This window comes from Zootoca vivipara, chromosome 3, assembly GCF_963506605.1.
Source record: "Zootoca vivipara chromosome 3, rZooViv1.1, whole genome shotgun sequence".
Taxonomy (NCBI): domain Eukaryota; kingdom Metazoa; phylum Chordata; class Lepidosauria; order Squamata; family Lacertidae; genus Zootoca; species Zootoca vivipara.
Window position 1 is genome coordinate 102670557 of NC_083278.1, and position 19310 is coordinate 102689866.

General features: G+C 45.7%; 1 protein-coding gene across 4 annotated transcripts in view; it reads left to right on the top strand.

The window, feature by feature from the left end:
* Nucleotides 1-679: 679 nt before the first annotated feature.
* CUL7 (cullin 7) overlaps nt 680-19310 on the top strand; it is a 38185-nt gene continuing 19554 nt past the window's right edge. The window contains exons 1-9 of one of the 4 annotated variants that reach the window (XM_060273054.1): nt 680-703; nt 3475-4124; nt 5870-6024; nt 8044-8556; nt 9495-9630; nt 12325-12509; nt 14423-14801; nt 15764-15965; nt 17451-17658. In XM_060273054.1, the coding sequence (XP_060129037.1) occupies nt 3545-4124; nt 5870-6024; nt 8044-8556; nt 9495-9630; nt 12325-12509; nt 14423-14801; nt 15764-15965; nt 17451-17658 (2358 nt within the window). In that variant the 5' untranslated portion in view covers nt 680-703; nt 3475-3544. The other 3 variants (XM_035111145.2, XM_035111142.2, XM_035111144.2) reach the window with 3 other exon arrangements.

Sequence of the window (19310 nt, forward strand, 5' to 3'; positions counted from 1 at the left end):
AAGCGTGCCTTCCTCTTAGCATGTTTCTCCCTTGTGTCCTGAGATCGAGTTTCTTCAAAGCCCATGACACCTTTGGTAAAGGCTGTTCTCCAACTGGAGCGCTCGCAGGCCAGTGTTTCCCAGTTGTCAGTGTTTATACTACATTTTTAAAGATTTGCCTCGAGACAGTCTTTGTTGACCACCAGCATTAAAATTACCCTTTACAAGCATCCACATGTTTGCACACTCATGCAAAAAATAATAATATATATATCCAACTGATTTATAATCCCAGATGCTTTAGAAAGCCTGGTGTGGGTTTCAGTTCTGTTTTTAGCCCATTGTATTGCAGGGCTTTAAACTTCCTGTATTTGTTTTTTAATTTAGTGGTTGCTTATTTTTTAATTAATATTATAGTTTTATCTTTTTTGGCCAACCAGCTTTTGAGAAGTTCGCCTCCCTCTTGCAATCAGGAGGCATATAAATTTCATGAAGCAAATAATTAAAGAATATAAGCAAAGGGGGGATGCATAAATAATACTCTTTAATCCAACAAAGCAAAAAATAAAAATAAAATAAAGGGTGGGGGTGGGAATAAAAAGAGATATTTTGTTCCATCTGTTGTCTGCAATGAGACGCTCCGCGAAAGTAATAAGTTTGGCTCGCGACGGCAGCCGTAGCCCGTCAGTGGGAAGGCGGGACACGAGCAGGAAAGGCGGAAGAGGTGAGGCAGCTGGTAGGCTGGATAAAATAAGGGAGACTGCCGACGAGGCTCGCCCGCCCAAGGGGTTGCGGGGTGGCGGCGGTTGTTGTTTTGCGTGTGTGTATTAATGTTGTGATGGGTTTTGTGGGGTGGGGTTGCGAGTGAGATTATTTTATAATATCGAGGCTTCCGGCAGTATCGAACCGGCAGCTGTCGAGCGTCCAAGGCTCGCGCGCCTCCTAAGTTCCATGGGGACCCCGCCCCCTGCCATCGCTTCAGGAGACCTCGTGGGGAGCTGGGGCGAGGTGGCCGAGCCCGATCTGAAGCTGCAGCGCAGCGCAGTGTTACCACATATATATGATAACATATATATCATGCAGCACAGTGTCGTTTTATCTTGTATCTATCTATGCTTTATCATTATTTTATTTATGTATTAAATATGTAGATACACACATAGAGCCTCGCGATAAGGTTTGCAGCTGGCCCAGTAATAAATCGAAATATCAAAAGGAGTCCACTTCATGGGATACAACCTTTGTGGGACTGTGCGCAGGCTCAAGCCATGATAGATTTGGAAGTCTCTATGGTGCTATTTCACCTTTCTCTCTCTGCTGCAAACATAGCTGCTCCTCTGGATGGCATCGTAACGGTACTTTTTGAGTGCTTTTTAACTGGAAACTGATCTCAACTGAAAAGTGTTTGGGTAGAATATACTAGACGGGATAGATTGGCAAGATCCCACACTGGCACGTGCTAGCTAGCACATTTGCGCAGCCCTATGGCAGCAGTGGTTTTCAAACTATAATTTTTGTGGGGGTGGGGGTGGGGGTCCCTGGTATTCCTCAAGAAGGACATGTTTAACAGGTTTGTTAAAGGATATCCATCCTACTGACTTTGAACTGTGATGTGAAGCTGCAAGGAGGATTCTTCTTTAATAAAGATGTGGTCTTCATAACTCCTTAAATAAAAATGTAGTTTAGGTGCATAATCTTTCATAGACTACAGTATTCTAAACAAAACAAAAAAAAAACCCCACCCTTCCAGTAGCACCTTAGAGACCAACTAAGTTTGTCATCCGGACCCAGGTGGCGCTGTGGGTTAAACCACAGAGTCTAGGGCTTGCTGATCAGAAGGTCGGCGGTTTGAATCCCTGCAACGGGGTGGGCTCGGTCCCAGCTTCTGCCCACCTAGCAGTTCGAAAGCACATCAAAGTGGGAAGGTAAACGGCGTTTCCGTGTGCTGCTCTGGTTCGCCAGAAGCAGCGTTGTCATGCTGGCCATATGACTCGGAAGCTGTCTGCGGACAAACGCCGGTTCCCTCGGCCTATAGAGCGAGATGAGCGCTGCAACCCCAGAGTCGGTCACGACTGGACCTGATGGTCAGGGGCCCCTTTACCTTTTTTTAAGTTTGTCATTGGTATGAGCTTTCGTGTGCATGCACACTTCTTCAGATACACTGAAAGAAAGCTCATACCTATGACAAACTTAGTTGGTCTCTAAGGTGCTATTGGAAGGATTTTTTTTTATTTTGTTTTGACTGCGTCAGACCAACACGGCTACCTACCTGTATACAGTATTCTGTGTGGTTTGTAATAGTCTTCAGATGGAGTGTAGAAGTTGTAGACTCAATTAGGTTGGATTGTGCTATATCTCCACCTGTACAACTAGATCACTGAAATGAAACAGTAACCGGCAGTCTCCCTTTCAAAATATATAAGCTAGCAAGTTATTCACATCTGTCTCCAGGATAGATACTTGTCCAAGATAGGTTGCTTATAAGTGGGGAAAATAGATATAAGAGTACAAGACCGCAAGCACTGAATAATTGGAGGGAGAACACATGCTTAAATTCCAGTGCAGCATTAGGTCACGTCACACCTCATTAGATTACAACAGCTTTCACTTTTGTGCTGTTTTGTCAGTGAGTTATTTTTGCCCAGCTTCATCTATGGTCACGATGTCTGTACTGAACTAAAGTTTCTCTATAGAGAAGTATACTTCAGTCGGATTGCCATTAGGAGACAATAAAGTTCTATAGGTCTTCTTGAAACCCTTTGGTGCGGGACAGCTTGTCCATATTCCAGAATGCTATCTTTAGAAATAAATAATTAGTGCAAACTGTTGTAGGTGCCTAAGTTAGACTTGGAGCACGTTCACTGTCAGGCTTCCTGACATTCACAAAATATGCTGGCCCTGGTTGAAGTTCTTTGAAGGGGCAGCCCAAGTTGGCATGAGTGGATATAAGAACATAAAAATAGCCCAACTGGATCAGGCAAGTGACTCATCTCATCCATCATTTTGTTCTCACAAACCCAAAGCAGGATATTGGCGCAACAGCACTCTCCGCATGTGCGATTGTCAGCAACTGGCATTCAGAAGCATACTGCGTCTGACAATGTAGTAGAACCTACTACTACTAGTAACCATTGATAGTTACATCCTCTATAAATTTGTCTTATTCTCTTTTTCACCCATCCCAGTTGGTATCCATTGTTACCTTTGGCCACAGTGAATTCCATAGTTTAACTATGCACTGTGTGAAGAAGTTCTTTTCTTTTGTCTGTCCTGAATCTTCCCATGTTCAGCTTCATTGCATGGCCCCGAGTTCTAGTATTCTGAGATCCAGTAGAAAGAAAGGTAACTCCAACAAGGATCTCAGCTATTTGCCAAGTTTGAGGAATGTGTCATCTTCCTGGGGTAGTATTTTCTAACAGCGCACTGAACATGCCATAGTTGTGTCTCAAAGCAATGTTCCTGTATTTTGGGCTATCTTACTCAATGTTTCTATAGTCCTCTATTTAGAGGTGCTTCCAGAGGACGTGACCTGCTTCTCTCTGTACTGGCAGATGCTTTCCCTGTCATGGTGATTGAGAGGCAAAATGGAAATGTGTTAGTGCATCTCGGACCCAAGATTCAGACCTATCCTGAGGAGTTAATCCGGCAGCGCTGTGGTCCCAATGGGCACCTTGAATACCTGATTCGCTGGAACTGCCTCAGCCTGGAAAATGGTACAGGAAGTAGACCTGGCACCTGTTCAGCAGAGAGCGGCATGGAGAATTTCCTGATGTGGATGTCGGCAGATGATGCCTATGCCAACTGCCCAACCCTCTTAGGCAAGAGGACACCCAAGGAAGAGAGTTCGCGCAGAATATTCCCTCCCGATGTCATGTTGGATGAAGCATCTCTTTCGGAGATGAAGGCCGATGTCAGGAACTTAGTGCAGCGGGCTGCTTGGCAAATGGCCAGCACCACAGTCCCTCAGTCCTCCATCCTGAACACCATTCAAGTGCTCAGTGCTTATGCCAGCATTGGCTCATTGATGGGGGTCTTCAAGGAAACGGGTGCCCTCAGTCTGCTGATGAAGATGCTGTGTAACGAGGAGGAGCAGGTCCGTCGCAGCGCAGGCAAGATCCTGAGGGCTCTGGCTTCACATGATGCAGGTGATGTTGGATTTTGTTTTGAGTAGTCATTACTTTAGTGCCGGTCTAATGTAAACACTGTCTGTTTAAGAGAAACAGGTGCAAGCGTTTCTCTTAATTGCTCACAGGCGTGGGCTCTGGTTTTTTTGTATATAAGGCTCTGCCAGAAAGCCTTCCTCATCTCTTTGCTAGATCTTGCAGTTTGATACATCTCGTTATGGATCACTCTCTGTTTGTTCTTAGTTTAAGAGATCCCTTTAGTTAAACCTTAGTATAATTACTTTGTTTGCTGATAGTTCTCGGGTAGTTTAATGAGAGTTTTGTGGGAGGTTTTTTGTGGGAAGGTTTTGGATGTGGGAGAAAGTATTTATCTTTAAGTTTAAAGCCTTTAGAGTCAGTTTGTTTTTCCGATGAAGAAACCCAACAGTTTGTTTTTCATCTGTATGCTTTGACAAGCATACAGCTAGTAAGGGGTTTCACACTCTTGGTGGTGTTTTGCTTAGCCAGGTCAACTTCTAACTGCGCATACTCTGCGTGAAGCATACTTTAAGGGGCCACTGGTAACTGGGTGATTTGTGTTTAGTACCCAGTCATTCCCAATATTATTTTTACTTTATATATTACATTCCAAAAGGTGAGACCCAGAAGCTTTGTTCTTTTTTAGGGACTGTCTCCAGCTATGATGCATTTCCTGTTTAAGGGCCAGACTAGCCCTTCGTATTTAAAATGCAGGGTTTTTAAAAATGCAACTAGCATCAGGTGGTATGTGTGTGCTGATAATTATCAAGATTGGAGCATGCATGAACGGGTATTTAATCCTTTCCTCCTATGCAGCAGTCCTGAAGGAAAGCCCTATTCGCAAGTTGGTGTTTGCAGACTCTTATTGGTGTCAAGGGTGGGATGGGGGAGAGGTTCCTCCTAATGGAAATACAAATTTTAGACAAGGGATATTCATCAGTCCACAGAAGGAGCCAAAAGAGTTAAATTCCCTCCCTGCTTGCTCTGATCCCATTAATTATCAACCTCGCCAGGTGATGCTACATGTCTGGTTTGGACCTAAGGCTTCTAAAGTATCTTAAGACATGTTCTTTCGTCAGTTGCATTAAATGACAGTGCCTAGCCAATGCTATCCTCATCCCCCTACCGATGTAAACAGACACTATCCCCTCCCCCCCTTAATATCCTAGGAGAATTGTTTCTTGTTGGGCCTTGGTTAATACTTCTAATAAGTGGTTGAATTACCCAAAAAATATAGGGTGACTGTCGGTTATGATTCTCAAAGCCATATTTGGGCACCAACTTTATTTTAAACGATGAGACGTCCGTTTGCATTTGATGAACGCACCTCAAAGTAGCAAAATGGGACATCCCAGCCTTTTCCTGCCAGGAACCTGGTATGCACATTCCTGCCTTGAGCATGAAGAGCTGCCCTGGGTGGGCAGAAGCATTTTGCCAGTCCCACTATTCCGTACTTTGGCTTAGGGTAAGGTGTAAACCAGGCCATTAACTGCTTCCTGCTTCCTCTTAGCTTTCTGACTTAGTTTCTTGTCAAGAATTAATCCCCTGAGCCTCATTCTGTAAACTGCTCCCTGGAATTGCCTCGTTTTATGCCCTGAGCTGGCATGTATTCCTGCTGTGTATGTCTGTGTTCTGTGTGAAAGAACCGACTCCCATCTTGCTGTGGAGCTGGCGTTCTGTGACCAAGAAGATGCGTTAGTACATATGCAAAGGAAGCACCATAGTAGATACTGTCTCTCTGGTTTCAGGGAGCCGAGCCTATGTCCTCTTGTCCCTGAGCCGGCAGGATGGCATTGAACAACACATGGACTTTGACAGCCGCTATACCCTCTTGGAGCTGTTTGCAGAAACAACATCCTCAGAAGAGCACTGCATGTCCTTTGAGGGGATTCCCCTTCCACAGGTATTAACTGAACTAGATGGGGCTGCTTCCAGTTCAGGTCTGGAGGTCTATTCGAGGGGTGTGTGGGCGAGATAATTGTGAAGTGACCTGGAGAGCAGTATTTGTTTATTTATTAAAGGCAGGGGGACAGGTGGACGGAGGAACCCCCCCTCCATTACTTTATTTATAGCCTGTCTTATTTGCACGTTCAAGGTGCCTCACAAAATCAGCCTTGCAAAAAAGCATCGCCAACCCTGAATATGTTTTGGCCTGCAGTTCCGGGCCGTCACAGCCTGTGGTCAAGGCTGATGAGAGTTAAAAGTCCAAAATAATTTGGAGAGCTGGGAAAGGCTGATTTAAGTCAAGGCACTTTAAATAATGGTCTCAATCAGCAAGGAAGAAAAGACCGCTTTAAATAATGGATGTGAATCCAGTTTACAGGGCTATTTTTTCATAGTTTTGCCCCGTTGGTGGTGCAGATTTGACCATGAAAACCATGCTGATTTATGCATAATAGAGCATCATTTACATTTTAATAGAATAATAGAATATTAGAATAATAGAATAATAATTTATTGGCCAAGTACTAACATACTTGGAATTTTGTTTCGGCTACATTGCAGGTAAAAGTACTTTATACAAAGTGTGCAGAGCACTATTTCAAGATCACCAGCGGAGTGACTTCAGAACAGGTTGAGGTGGTTGTTGGTGCCTCTGGCGCCGACGGAATGGCACTAGTTGATAATGCTTGACTTTTGAACCTGCTATAAAACTGATTCAGGTCGTTTGCCAATTTTTGGACCCTCTGGGGCAGAAGATGTTCTCTTATATTCAGTAATGTTCTGTAAATTCTTCCAAAGAGTAGCTGAGTCCCTGTTTGAGAATAGAGTCTGAATGATAGGTTCCTTTTGACACTTTAATCTCCTTCGTCAGTGCATTCCTAGCTTGGTTGTACAAAAATCTGTATCCTTTTATTCTTACAACCAGGCCTTGCGTCGCTTCGTCACGTGTGTATAGCATCTTGCATGCATTTGTTTTCTACCTTTAGAAGGAATGTCTTATAAACATTACCCTGTAGCATCTTTCTTGTAACCAGCAAACCATGTAAAACAGGAGTGGCCAACCTTTTTCAGCCTGAGGGCTACATTCCCTCATAGACAACCTTCCACGGACCACATGCCAGTTGCAGGAGGGTCTAGAAGCGAACGTGGGCAGGGCACTTGCTTTATGTGGCAGACTTCAGAACAGCCATGCAACAGCCAAAGATTTCCCTCCTTCCCTCCAGGCAAGCAGGAGGGATGTGCAAAGTTCAAGGACACTGTTCAGCCAGACATGAGAGGAGGCAGGCTGAGCTCAAGGGTGTGAACAGTGTGCTAGAGGTTGTATTTTTATGATGTGAACTGCCCTGTGATCTATGGATGAAGGACGGTGTGCAAATTTTAATAATGATAATAATAATAAGGATAATGGAGGTTGTAAGTTGGCATGGAAAGAGCTGAAGTCCATAAGTACAGTGTCTTACATGGTTTAACCTGGCTACCATGATATTCTTTGTCCTGGTGTTCAGATGGAACACTCGTACCAGTTGGGTGATGCACCTGTTGGTTAAAGCAGTCGTGGTCCTACTAGTTCAAATCAAATAAATGGGAAATATACTGCTAGTTTAAAAAGTTTACATCCACTTATTCTGACCCACGTGTGAGGACATAACATGAGCAACTGGAAGAGCTGCTCGTTGCCTCCTATTTCATTTTATTGTGTGCTATTATATTCTATAATGGATTATTGAATATTATTTCATTGGATACGAGTTTATTTTATTTTTTGTATTGAATCAAATTGTTATAAGATGGGGGACCTTTGTTGCATGTTTTGTTGATTCTTCAGCTTTGGAAGCCTCCTTGTGAATAGCAATAGAGAAAGATGGTATGCAAATTAAACTTGAAATGAAAATGAAATATTCTTGATTGTTTGTGGGGGGGGGGGAATGGGAAACAGCATTTATTGGGAATAGATGTGTGATCTTCTTCCCTGCTCCAGATTCCAGGGAAGCTGCTGTTTTCTCTGGTGAAGCGCTACCTATGTGCCACCTCCCTCGTGGACAAACGCCATAGCGGCACAGACCCAGGAGGGGAGCATGCAACATCTGAGCCCTCCAGTACGTGCTCCAGGGACAGCAAAAGGCTGCAGCGCGAGTTTGACTTCAGCATGGCCATGGCCAGCCTTATTTCAGAGCTGGTGCAGGCCATGGGCTGGGATCGCGGTTGGCAGCTCCGGACTCTCAGCAGGAAGCCGCCTGGGGCAGTTCAGTCTATCTTCCAGCCCCAGGCTCCCAGTGGCGCCACTGTCCCACCAGCCGCTCGGCTCCCCCAGAAGGAGACCGGCACTTTCAAACTGCGCTCGGCCTTCCCCAGTCGCAACAGCTATGTGGAGTATGTGCAGGAGAAGCTGGTGCGGGGCATGCATGTGCGCATGTTGGAAGACTACGAGAAAGTCTGCGCGGGAGACGAAGGCGAGTTCCTCCAGAGCAATGACGGCACGCCACCGATCCAGGTATTGCTGGGTTTGGGGACAAAGCTGGGAGAGAGGAACTTCCTTGCCTTCAGAACCCAGGGGTTGCCGTAGGCTATGGAATTTTTGATGTTTTGGGATCTCATTGGGTTTCTAAAGCTATTCTGGCCTTGGTGGTATGAGCAGCAGAATCACCACTGGGTCAAGAGGAGGGTTTTGGTCTGACCGGGGGCCCTCTCTGTTGTTCAGCCCGGACCCTGAGGTCCAGCTCTGAGGGCCTTCTGGCAGTTCCCTCCTTGTGAGAAGTGAGGTTACAGAGAACCAGGCAAAGGAACTTCTTGATAGTGGCGTCCGCCCTGTGGAACGCCCTCCCATCAGATATCAAGGAAATAATAATAATAATAATAATAATAATAATAATAATAATACCGGTAATAATAATTTATTATTTATACCCCGCCCATCTGGCCGGGTCTCCCCAGCCACTCTGGGTGGCTTCCAACAGAAAAATACAACACGATAATCTATTAAACATTAAAAGCCTCCCTGAAATAAGCAACTACAGTCATACCTCGGTTTAAGTACGCTTTGGTTTGAGTACTTTCAGTTTAAGTACTCCGCGTGGACCCGTCTGGAACGGATTAATCCACTTTCTATTACTTTCAGTGGGAAAGTTCGCTTCAGCTTAAGTATGCTTAAATTGTGTATTTAAATTGAGGTAGCGGTGTACCTGACTTAGAAGACACCTGAAAACGGACCTGTATCAGGAAAATTTTTAATGTGTGATGTTTTACTGTGGTTTTAAAATTTGTTGGAAGCTGCCCAGAGTGGCTCGGGCAACCCTTTCAGATGGGGGTGGCATATAAATAATAAATGATTATGGCTGCTGAATAGTATAAGAGGCAAGGTCAAATGTCTTTGCTTGCAGGACAAGTAGGCTGAGTCTTCTTCTTTTTATGTCGGCCCCTGTTTGTTTCCAGGTTTACTGGGAGTCTCTGGGCCGCACATACTGGGTGCATTGGCACATGGTTGAGATCATTGGTTCCTCGGGGCATGCAGATGAGAAAGCCCAAGAAAAGTTAACCAGCCTTACAGCCTCTCTGAGACGGGACACAGGTAAGGCAGTGCTGGGATATTAGATGCATATTCCACCCAGCTCATCATTCATGGTTCTTATCTCTGTCTTTGGGCTGCGTTTTTTGCTGCTTGCGCTTTCTCTGTAGGCTGGCTTCAGTCTGTTCTTTCCCTGGCTCCCTTGAGTCCTGAATAGATGAAACGGACTGTTGAAAGGCTATTTCCCTCTCCCCTTCTCCATTTTTTAGAAGGGACCAAAGCTCAGTGATCAGAGCACATGCTTTGCTGTCAGGAGCTGGCTGGATGCTGAGCAGCGAGGTTGGAGGCTGACTTTAGGAGAAGGGATCAGTGATCTGGCTTAGCCTGTAACAACCAGGAGGCGAGAGGCAGAGGCGGGGAAGCTGCAGGATTGGAGAGTGCAGAATCGGTGCCGGAGGAGGGAGAGAGAGGTCAGGCTGGTGTAGAGTCAAGGGCTTCCACACCTCCTCCTGCTGCCCCCTCCTCTCCTGCTCCATTGCCTCCCTGGACCAGGAGAGGGCTGAAATGGGAGGAGAAGAAGCAGGTTACACACAGGCGTAGTCTCTGCTTCTTTGTGTGCAACTCGGGTGGGGAAGATACATAAGTGGAGGTTGAGGGGTGGTGCCTCTCTGTCGCGGCAACTGCCTCATCGGCTGCACATCTGGAGCAGCTGAGAGACGTCGGACTGATGGACATCCCTTTTCCTAACTTGTAGGTGTACTTTTGACAATAAAGAGTTAAATCCTCCGTCTCGGCATTCCTTGCCTGACAGCGCCAGCTCCAGGTTCATTTCCAATTAAAAGGGTCAGCTAGTAGGCCATCATCACCATCATCATCTTCATCATCATCATCATAGAATCATAGAATCATAGAGTTGGAAGAGACCACAAGGGCCATCCAGTCCAACCCCCTGCCAAGCAGGAAACGCCATCAAAGCATTCTTGACATATGGCTGTCAAGCCTCTGCTTAAAGACCTCCAAAGAAGGAGACTCCACCACACTCCTTGGCAGCAAATTCCACTGCCGAACAGCTCTTACTGTCAGGAAGTTCTTCCTAATGTTTAGGTGGAATCTTCTTTCTTGTAGTTTGAATCCGTTGCTCCGTGTCCGCTTCTCTGGAGCAGCAGAAAACTGCTCCATTTTATTTGTATGCCACCTTTCCATAGTTAAAAACAGTGCTCAAGGCGGCTTACAGCATCACACGATTTACATAATTACAAAAGTCATAAACAATAAATAAACCACATCAAAAAAATAATAAAACCAAATGGAAAACAATTTCCACATAAATCAAAATATAAAACTAAGAAAATAGCATTGATATCACAGTTTAAAATGACATAGGTAAAAAATAACAGCAATAATAATAATAATAATAATAATACTGGTAGCTCTGCCAGTCAAGTGTCAGGAATTCTGAGCAAGATGAACCAACGGTCTGGCTTGCTACAAAGCAGTTCCCCATGTTCCTTCCTATGTGTGACATCAGAGATTATTTCACTGGTTTTGAATTCACTGAAGCCTTGGACTCAAAGCTCATCTCACCCCTGAGCTCAGTGGATGGGCTTAGGACAGTTGCTAGGTCTAAGCCTCCCAACTGTACTATGGAGATGAGAATACTGGCTTACCTTGCACAAACATTTATTTTATTATGTTAATTTATTAAATCTATATCCCTCCCTTGCTCCCAAAAGAGCCTGAAAACTGCACTTGAAGGGTAACAATATAACAATAAATTCAGCTGGTTTCCCATTTTTTTCGTTACATTTCCTTTCTTTCCCCTTTGACCTGTCCATTAGCAGAGCCATCCTATTTCTACTTACCCGGGAGTAAGCCCTATTTAACTCAGCAAGACCTACTTCTGTGTAGACACACCTGTAGGAGTGTATGATAGTGTTAGAGGTTAAAGCTGCTTTGTGGGGTTGGGGAAAAATGGCTGCTTCTTCCACCTGGACCAGGCAAGGGGATTTTTGCTTTGAGGACAGCACTTAAAACGACGCTCTACATTGTTGGTGGGGATGTGACAAAATTTACAAATTCTGGGGGGAAGTCTATGAGGAATTGAAAAAGATGATAAGGATCACATTAAAAAAAAACCCGGAATATTTTTTATTAAGTTTGAAAATTTTCCAGAGGATAGAAAAAATATCTTTCTCTATGCTTGTGCAGCTGCAAGATTGCTAATAGGCCAAAAATGGAAAAATGAAGAGGCACCCACAATACAAGAATGGCAGTTAAAATTAGTGGATTTTATTAATTTGGATAGAATGACTGCGGCAATTAGGAATACGTCGAAACAAATGTCTATGAAGAAATGGGAATATGTAGAGGATTATTTTAAGGGAAAAAAAATTAAAACGGAGTTAGTGATCTGTTTAGCTTAGAGTGACACAGGGAAATTAAGAGGAAATTGTGATAAGAAAGAAACATATAATAGGTCTTTGTTTAGGAGAATAGTAACGCAAGAAATGGGGGAAATTTAAAGCTAAGCGATGTGTTAGAGTTTGGACGTTAATTTTATTTATATATAATGGTTTGATTTGTGAAGTGTGATATTGTTATGATGGGGAAACTGTATTGGTTTTCTTTTTTGTAATGTTTTTAAAGTGATTTAATAAAGTTTATTTAAAAATTTTTTAAAAAAAACTTTAAAAAAACGGCGACGCTCTCTTGAGAAGCCATAAAACACCCCTCTGTTATTTTGTGCTCACCTGCAAGCTAACCAGGCAACGTACCGTAAACCCTTTGGGGGCCTATACTCGGTGCCATACCTGACGGATCATATGAAGGAGAAATCTGAGACTCTGAGCCGGGCCGAATGGTGGGAGCTCCTCTTCTTTGTTAAGAAGCTGGAACAGCAGGAGCAGCAGGAAGTGGTCCAGATCATCCAACAGAACGAGAAGGTAAAGAGCTGGGAAGAACCAGTAGTGGGAGGTTCATTTAAGGCAGGAATGAGCCGGTTTCTGTTGCTACTTCCTGTTCCAGGATGAGAAGGTTCTGAGGTCTGGAGATGTAAGATGTCAGAAGGAACAATGTGTCATGTATGGTGGGGGTGTGAGAAAATAAAAAAGTTCCGGGGTAGTATTCTTGAAGAATTAAAAAAGATGTTTAAAACAACATTCGAGAAAAGACCAGAAGCGTTTCTTCTAGGTATAGTGACAAAAGGCATCCCAAATGATAAGAGGAAAAAATATTCTTATACACGACAGCTGCCGCCAGGATTCTAGTTGCAAAAAACTGGAAGGGAGACATAGTCCCCTCGGTAGCTGAATGGCAAATTAAATTTTGTGAGTTCATCGATCTCGCCAGAATGATGGCGGCAGTCAGATTACATTCAAAACAGAAACTAAGGAAAGAGTGGCAATGTGTAGAAGAATACATATTAAAACATTGTTCCAAAAGAAATTCATTGACATGCTTAGGCTGAGGTTCACAAAGTTAGGTTAAAAAGATGGAAAAGGTTCCATGTGGGCTATCATGCAAAGTGTACGGTTTTAATCACTACATTAAAAGATATAAAAAATAATTAAATGATGCCAAGCACGGGTGGAGGGAAGTCATAGGGACATAAAGGGAGAAAATGTATTATTGTACTGTATACGGATATATATTTACAGAATGTAAAGTAAAGAATGTCAAAAGATGTTTTCTTTTCTGAATGTAAGACTGTAAAAAATATTAATAGAGAGAGAGAGAGAATGTTCTGAGTCTCAAATAACCCATATCCCACCCTTCACTCCTGTCCCAGACCGACTTCCCTGGGCTGCATTTTTCCCAGATTGTATAAAACAATTCCAGGTTGCCCCAGACCAAAGGTCACCTTTCTTTTTGGAGCAGTTGACACATTTCCGATTTTGAGAAGAGTGCTGGGAGCATGTCAGGCACTGGTTACACCCAGAGGTTTCAAAACTGCCTTCAAAAAGCGGCCCCACATACAAAGCATTGCAGTAGTCCAGCCTGGAGGTTGCAAGAGCATGGATAACTGTGGCCAGGCTATCTCTGCCACTAAAGTGGGGCTGCAGCTGGCACACACTAGCTTTGATTGGTGGAAGGTGTGTTGGGCTATTGAGGATGTTTGGGTCTCTAGTGCAGGGGTCGGCAAACTAAGGCCCGCAGGCAGGATCAGGCCCAATTTCCTTCAGGATCCGGCCCGCGGACTGCCCATGGATCGGCGTGGGGATTCTGTTCATTCGGGCTGTGCCATTTCCCCCCCTGTGCCATTCCATTTCCCCCCTCTCCCTCTCACACACCATGGCGACGCCTCCTCCCTCCCTCCCTCCCTCCTCCTGGCTTCTCCCCGCCCTGCCTAGAGGAGGAAGGGGGCTGGGCTGAGCTGGCTGAGTGCCATTTTAAGCAGCCCCTCTCCGGAGTCAGCCCTTTCACGCCACTCATCTTCCCTCCGCTGCCACCGCCGCCCTGGTGCCCGTGTGGGCCAGAGAGTGGAGTAGACAAACTCACTCTGCCTTCTCATGAGAAGCAGCAGTAGCAGTGGTGGTGGCGACGGCAGTCCCAGGGAAGGTAAGTGCAGCGGTTGGGGCCGGGGCCGGGGCCGGGGGGTGGGGAGGAGGACTACTTGCCCCTCTTGCCTCTTCCTCCAGCTCCCCCCCCCCGCCGCTTCTCCGGCCCACCACAAGGTCTGAGGGACAGTGGACTGGCCCGCGGCTAAAAATTTTTGCCGACCCCTGCTCTAGTGTCAAGGCTGAATCAGTGATTACCCCCAAGTCTCTTGATTTTGTTTGCCTTTGTTCTGTTGTCCCTGGGAACATGGGCTGCAACGGGGTCTCTGTACATCAAATATTTCTCTCTGCATTTCTAGCTGCCAGAGCTAGACGAGGAAGGCCTGATCCCGCTGTCTGTGTCCGTAGAGCTAGCTCAGAAAGTGCTCCAGTTCCTGAGCAGGCGCTGCCAGGGCAACGCCCAAAGTGACCTGCGCAGCTCCCACGTCTATCTCAAGTATTCCTCCAGCGAAGGAGGGACAGAGGGGCAGGATGGCCAAAAGATGGATCTGGCCCCTGCGAAGTGTGGCGGCCTTTCCCAAGCTGTGGCGTCCAAAAAGATAGAGGAGGACTCGCTGCCTGCTGAAGCGCCTTCTGCAGCTCCATCCGTGGAAGAGAAAACAGACACCCAGCTGGTTCATGAGCTCCTCAGAGTGGAAGGACTTTCCTACCCAGACACACTGGATGAGAAGACCAAAGGTAAGTAATTGGCAGACACTGGGACTTAACTTTGCGTTCAAGAGACTTTGCCTTGGACTAAACTGGATGTAACAGCAGGAGCCGCCAAAAATGAGAGACTTGTATTGAGCTCCTCTTGCCCTCTCTAACGTTTGTGTAGTTGAGCTTGTCCCGTCCATGGCTGCCAAGTTCCGGCCTGAGAAATAAGGGACTGGACCGGAAGTAGCAGACCGGAAGTAGCGCTGCCGCCATTTTGGAACTGGGCGGAGCATGCTCAGAAGCTACTTTTGATGCTGCTCTGCCCTGTTCCAAAATGGCCGCCGCACCAGAAGTCGCGCTGCAGCCATTTTGGAACTGGGCAAAGCAGCATCAAAAGTCGCTTCTGAGCATGCTCCGTCCAGTTCCAAAATGGTCGCCACGCCAGAATAAACCGGGGAAAAACAAAAAAATCGTGGGAACAGCTGGAAAAACGGGGGTTTCCCGGGGAATACGGGAGACTTGGCAGCTATGGTCCTGTCACAACATTTTGTATTTCCCCATTCCTGCCCTGCATCATTGGCTGAGGAGGGCAGAAAAGCAGAACATAGCAGCACAAGGGAATTTTCTTATTAGGCTTCTGGAGTGAGGCCTACTTTCCCCCGTAGCAGCAGCAGCAACAGCCTTGTATTGCTTGTCAGGTCTAGCTCGGTGGTTCTTATCTTAACCAGTGGGAAGGCGGCGTGCAAGACTCATTTGCCCAACGTGGGGCTTGAACCCACAACCCCCCGAGAACACGGTCAAGTTTCTGGTTTGATAATTGCCTGGGTAGCTTCTTGTCATCACATCCGGTGGGAGGAAAAAAAAAAGGAATGCTAGGGAAAGCCTTTAGGGCCAAAAAGGGTTTGTGTGCTGTGGGTGACTTGAGGAGGAGCAAGCAAGCAGGTGCGAGGATGCGAGGATGAAACTGACTGAAGGACCGTTGTGCTGATAGATCTGTTGATCAGCTTTCTGCAGTGTGAAGCTGGTCGGGAAGAAGAGCACCATTGAGCAGCTCTCCAATGCCTTGGAAATGATCCAGAAGCCCAGCTGTGACGCCGAGCAGCAGATGGCCGGCCTCAGATTCGCCATCAGCATCTTGGAGGAGGAGCTTGAGCGAGAGAGGCAAGAGAAGCATGTCGTCAGGATGGAGTGTGAGGTCTCCAGAAGGTCAGTTCTGGTCTCCTCCTTCTTTCTGGTTCTGGGCATAGGAAGGAAGCTGAGTCAGGACATTCTTTCATCTAGCTCAGTAACATCTACACCAGCGTCGAGGCTCCCCTTTTTTTGGTCCCCAGCAACATTTGAAACCCACCCCCCAGCTGTGTTAGAAACTCAGATATATAGTCCCTACCAGAGAAGAATGACAAACCAAGCTGATGGACTATGCCAAGGTGGCAAAACTGACTGGAAAACTCACAAAAATCTTTATAAACGAGAGCATAGCTGCCAAGTCTCCCGTTTTCCCGGGAAATCCCTGTTTTTCCAGCTGTTCCTAGCTGAAAAAACAGATTTTTTTTGTTTTTCCCCGGTTTATTCTGGCGTGGCGGCCATTTTGGAGCTGGGCGGAGCATGCTCAGAAGCGACTTTTGATGCTGCTCTGCCCAGTTCCAAAATGGCTGCAGTGCGACTTCTGGCGCGGTGGCCATTTTGGAACTGGGCAGAGCAGCATCAAAAGTCACTTCTGAGCATGGCGGCAGCGCTACTTCCGGTCTGCTATTACTGGCCCGGTCCCTTATTTCTCTGACAGCAAATTGGCAGGTATGAAAGAGAGGGGGGAAATTTATAAGTTACTTAGGAGACCATTGTAAGCAGATGAAAACAAAAGCAGGGTTTTGATCTCACTTGTAGTGTAAAAATTACCATGGATAACATGGTTTTATATAAAAACTCGAGTAGTGATGAATAGGTAGCAGTAGAATAAGGTTGGCATCCCTTTGTACCATGAAATGTTTGAGTGGATAGAATTCTAAATAAACCACGAGGCCTGTTTGAGTGAAGCATTATGCAAGGGTGAGCTTCTGCATTTTCTTTGAGTGTGCTTCTCTTCAGATTTGTCGAACCGAGCTCTAGATCCTCAGTTACAGCTTTTTTTTCTGTTGTTGTTATTATTTATTTAATTTGCATCCCACCCTGCCTCCCGCCACGGAGCCCATGGGCAGCAAACAGATACAGGATTTAAAAAAGAAAAATGAAGCAAGCACATTCTAAAACAGTCTAAAAAGCAAATTACAATTAAAAATGTCACAGCTGAAACCATCCTAAAAACAATAACAATTAAAAAGACTTCTCCTTTCTTCAGCAGTCTGAAGGTTGCCAGGAAGAGTATTCTTCAGCCCACCAAATTCCTGGGAAAACAGGGATGTTTTCAAATTCCTCCTGAAATAATGACGGAGATAGGAACACTTCACTAGGGAGGGGGATTCCGCAACTGGGGAACCACCACTGAAAAGGCCCTGTCATGGGTCAGTACCACCTGGACAGCGCCTCTCCCTCCCAGAGGTGGCATCGCCAACAAGTTATTTATCGACAAGTTGTTTTCTGTTCAGTAGCAGGAAGTATTTGCCTTGCCTGGTTATGTGTGCTTGGGGCCTGGTCTCCAGCCGTCTGTTGAGGGGCCAGGCTCCTGCGATGACTTGCCCCTTCTGCTGCCCACAGGGAGAAAACGGGGAGGCTGCTGGTGGAGCTGCTAAGTCACGGAGCGGAGGAGAAGCTGGTGATGGTGTTGGCACTACAGATGCTGTGCAGGTTCATGGCCAAGTACGACTGGCGGGTCCTCTTTGCCCTCGGAGGGGGGCTGCGCTCCGTGCTACAGTGCATGCAGAAGCACTCCGCGTCTGCGTCGGTGCAGCAGGCTGGCTTAGCGGTACGTTTCCTGTCGTATACTGTATGGTTGGGGTGCAATGTCATTTCATGAATGTGCATTGCAGTGGTTTCCAGTTGCTGGTCTGCGGCACGTACCCTTCGACTGCCCAGTGCATTCCGTTTCTGGGTGCCATGCAGATCACGTGACTCGTGCAGATCACGTGACTTGTGTGGGAGCGCAGCCCAGAAGACGCGTGTCCCGTTTGGCCCTGGGACGTGTTTTGGAGGGCATCATGGCACCATTCACATAACACGACCAACTACAGAGATATCAGGCGGTTTCAAAAGTAGCGGGGGTGGAGGGAATCCATGGGTAGGCTGTTGAAAAACGGTGTCGCTAATTGGAAACTACTGGCCTACTGAATTTACAGTTCGCCGTTCCTCCAAGGAGAGAGGCTTAATTTTTGTGTGTGAAGCATTTTTAACCCCTCCCCTGGGACAAAGTCCTTTTCAAGGCGAATAAGCAGCAGGACAAAGTTAAAAACTGAAGAGCAGGTGCAGCGGCACGTCAGTATAAAGACATTCAGGGAGAAGCTAAATAAGAGCCTGCTGGATCAGGCCAGTGGCCCATCTGGTCCAGCATCCTGTTCTCACAGTGGTCAAATGGGTGTCTATGGGAAATTCACGAGCAGAGGGCAAGAGCACTTTCCATTCCTGTCATTTCCAGCAACAGGCATTCAGAGGTGTGCCGCCTCTGACCGTGGATGGAAGCCATTGACAGCCCTCCCCTACCTGAAGTGGTCCAATGCTCTTTTGAAGGCTTCTAGCACTGCCTGCCGTTGGGAGTGAGTTGCATGGTTTTTTAACTATGTGCTGCCTGAAGAAGGGCTTCCTTTTTATACCTGAAGGAGCGTCTTCACCCCCATCGTTCTGCCCAGACACTGAGGTCCAGTGCTGAGGGCCTTCTGGGGGTTCCCTCACTACGAGAAGCCAAGTTACAGAGAACCAGGCAGAGGGCCTTCTCGGTAGTGGCACCTCTCCTATGGGACGCCCCCCCCATCAGATGTCAAAGAGAAAAACAACTACCAGACTTTTAGAAGACATCTGAAGGCAGCCCTGTTTAGAGAAGCTTTTAATGTTTAATAGATTATAGTATTTTAAATCTTTTTTAAAAATAATCTTTATTCAATTTTAAAAACATACAAAACGAAGAAAATAGAACAAAAAAGGAAATTACAAAATCATAAAGAACAAATCATAGAAAAAATGCAGGGTAAAAATTAGAAAACAAAGAAATACATTTGCAAAAAATCAAATAAAGGTGAAAAGGAAATAAAGGTGAAAAAAGAAAAGAAAGAAAAGTTCACTTCCTGTTATTTACAATACGCGTTCCTTTGCATATTTTCTCTCCCTTGCTGTTCCTCTTACTCCACTCTATTACCATTTTTCTCTTTACTTATAGTTTTCTTTTCTCCTTTTAAATCTCTATTTTAAGCATTTCGCTAAGTTAACTTCTATATTTTCTTTTTCCAAGTAGTCTTGTACGTATTTCCATTCACCTATTATCTTTTGCCTCGGAACATTCCTAATTATTGCTGTTAATTTTGCCATCCTTAGATATTCAATTAGTTTTTCTTGCCATTCCTGTAAGATAGCTCCTTTCCATTTTGATGCAATTAATACCCTTGCCGCTGCGCATGCATAGAGCAGGAT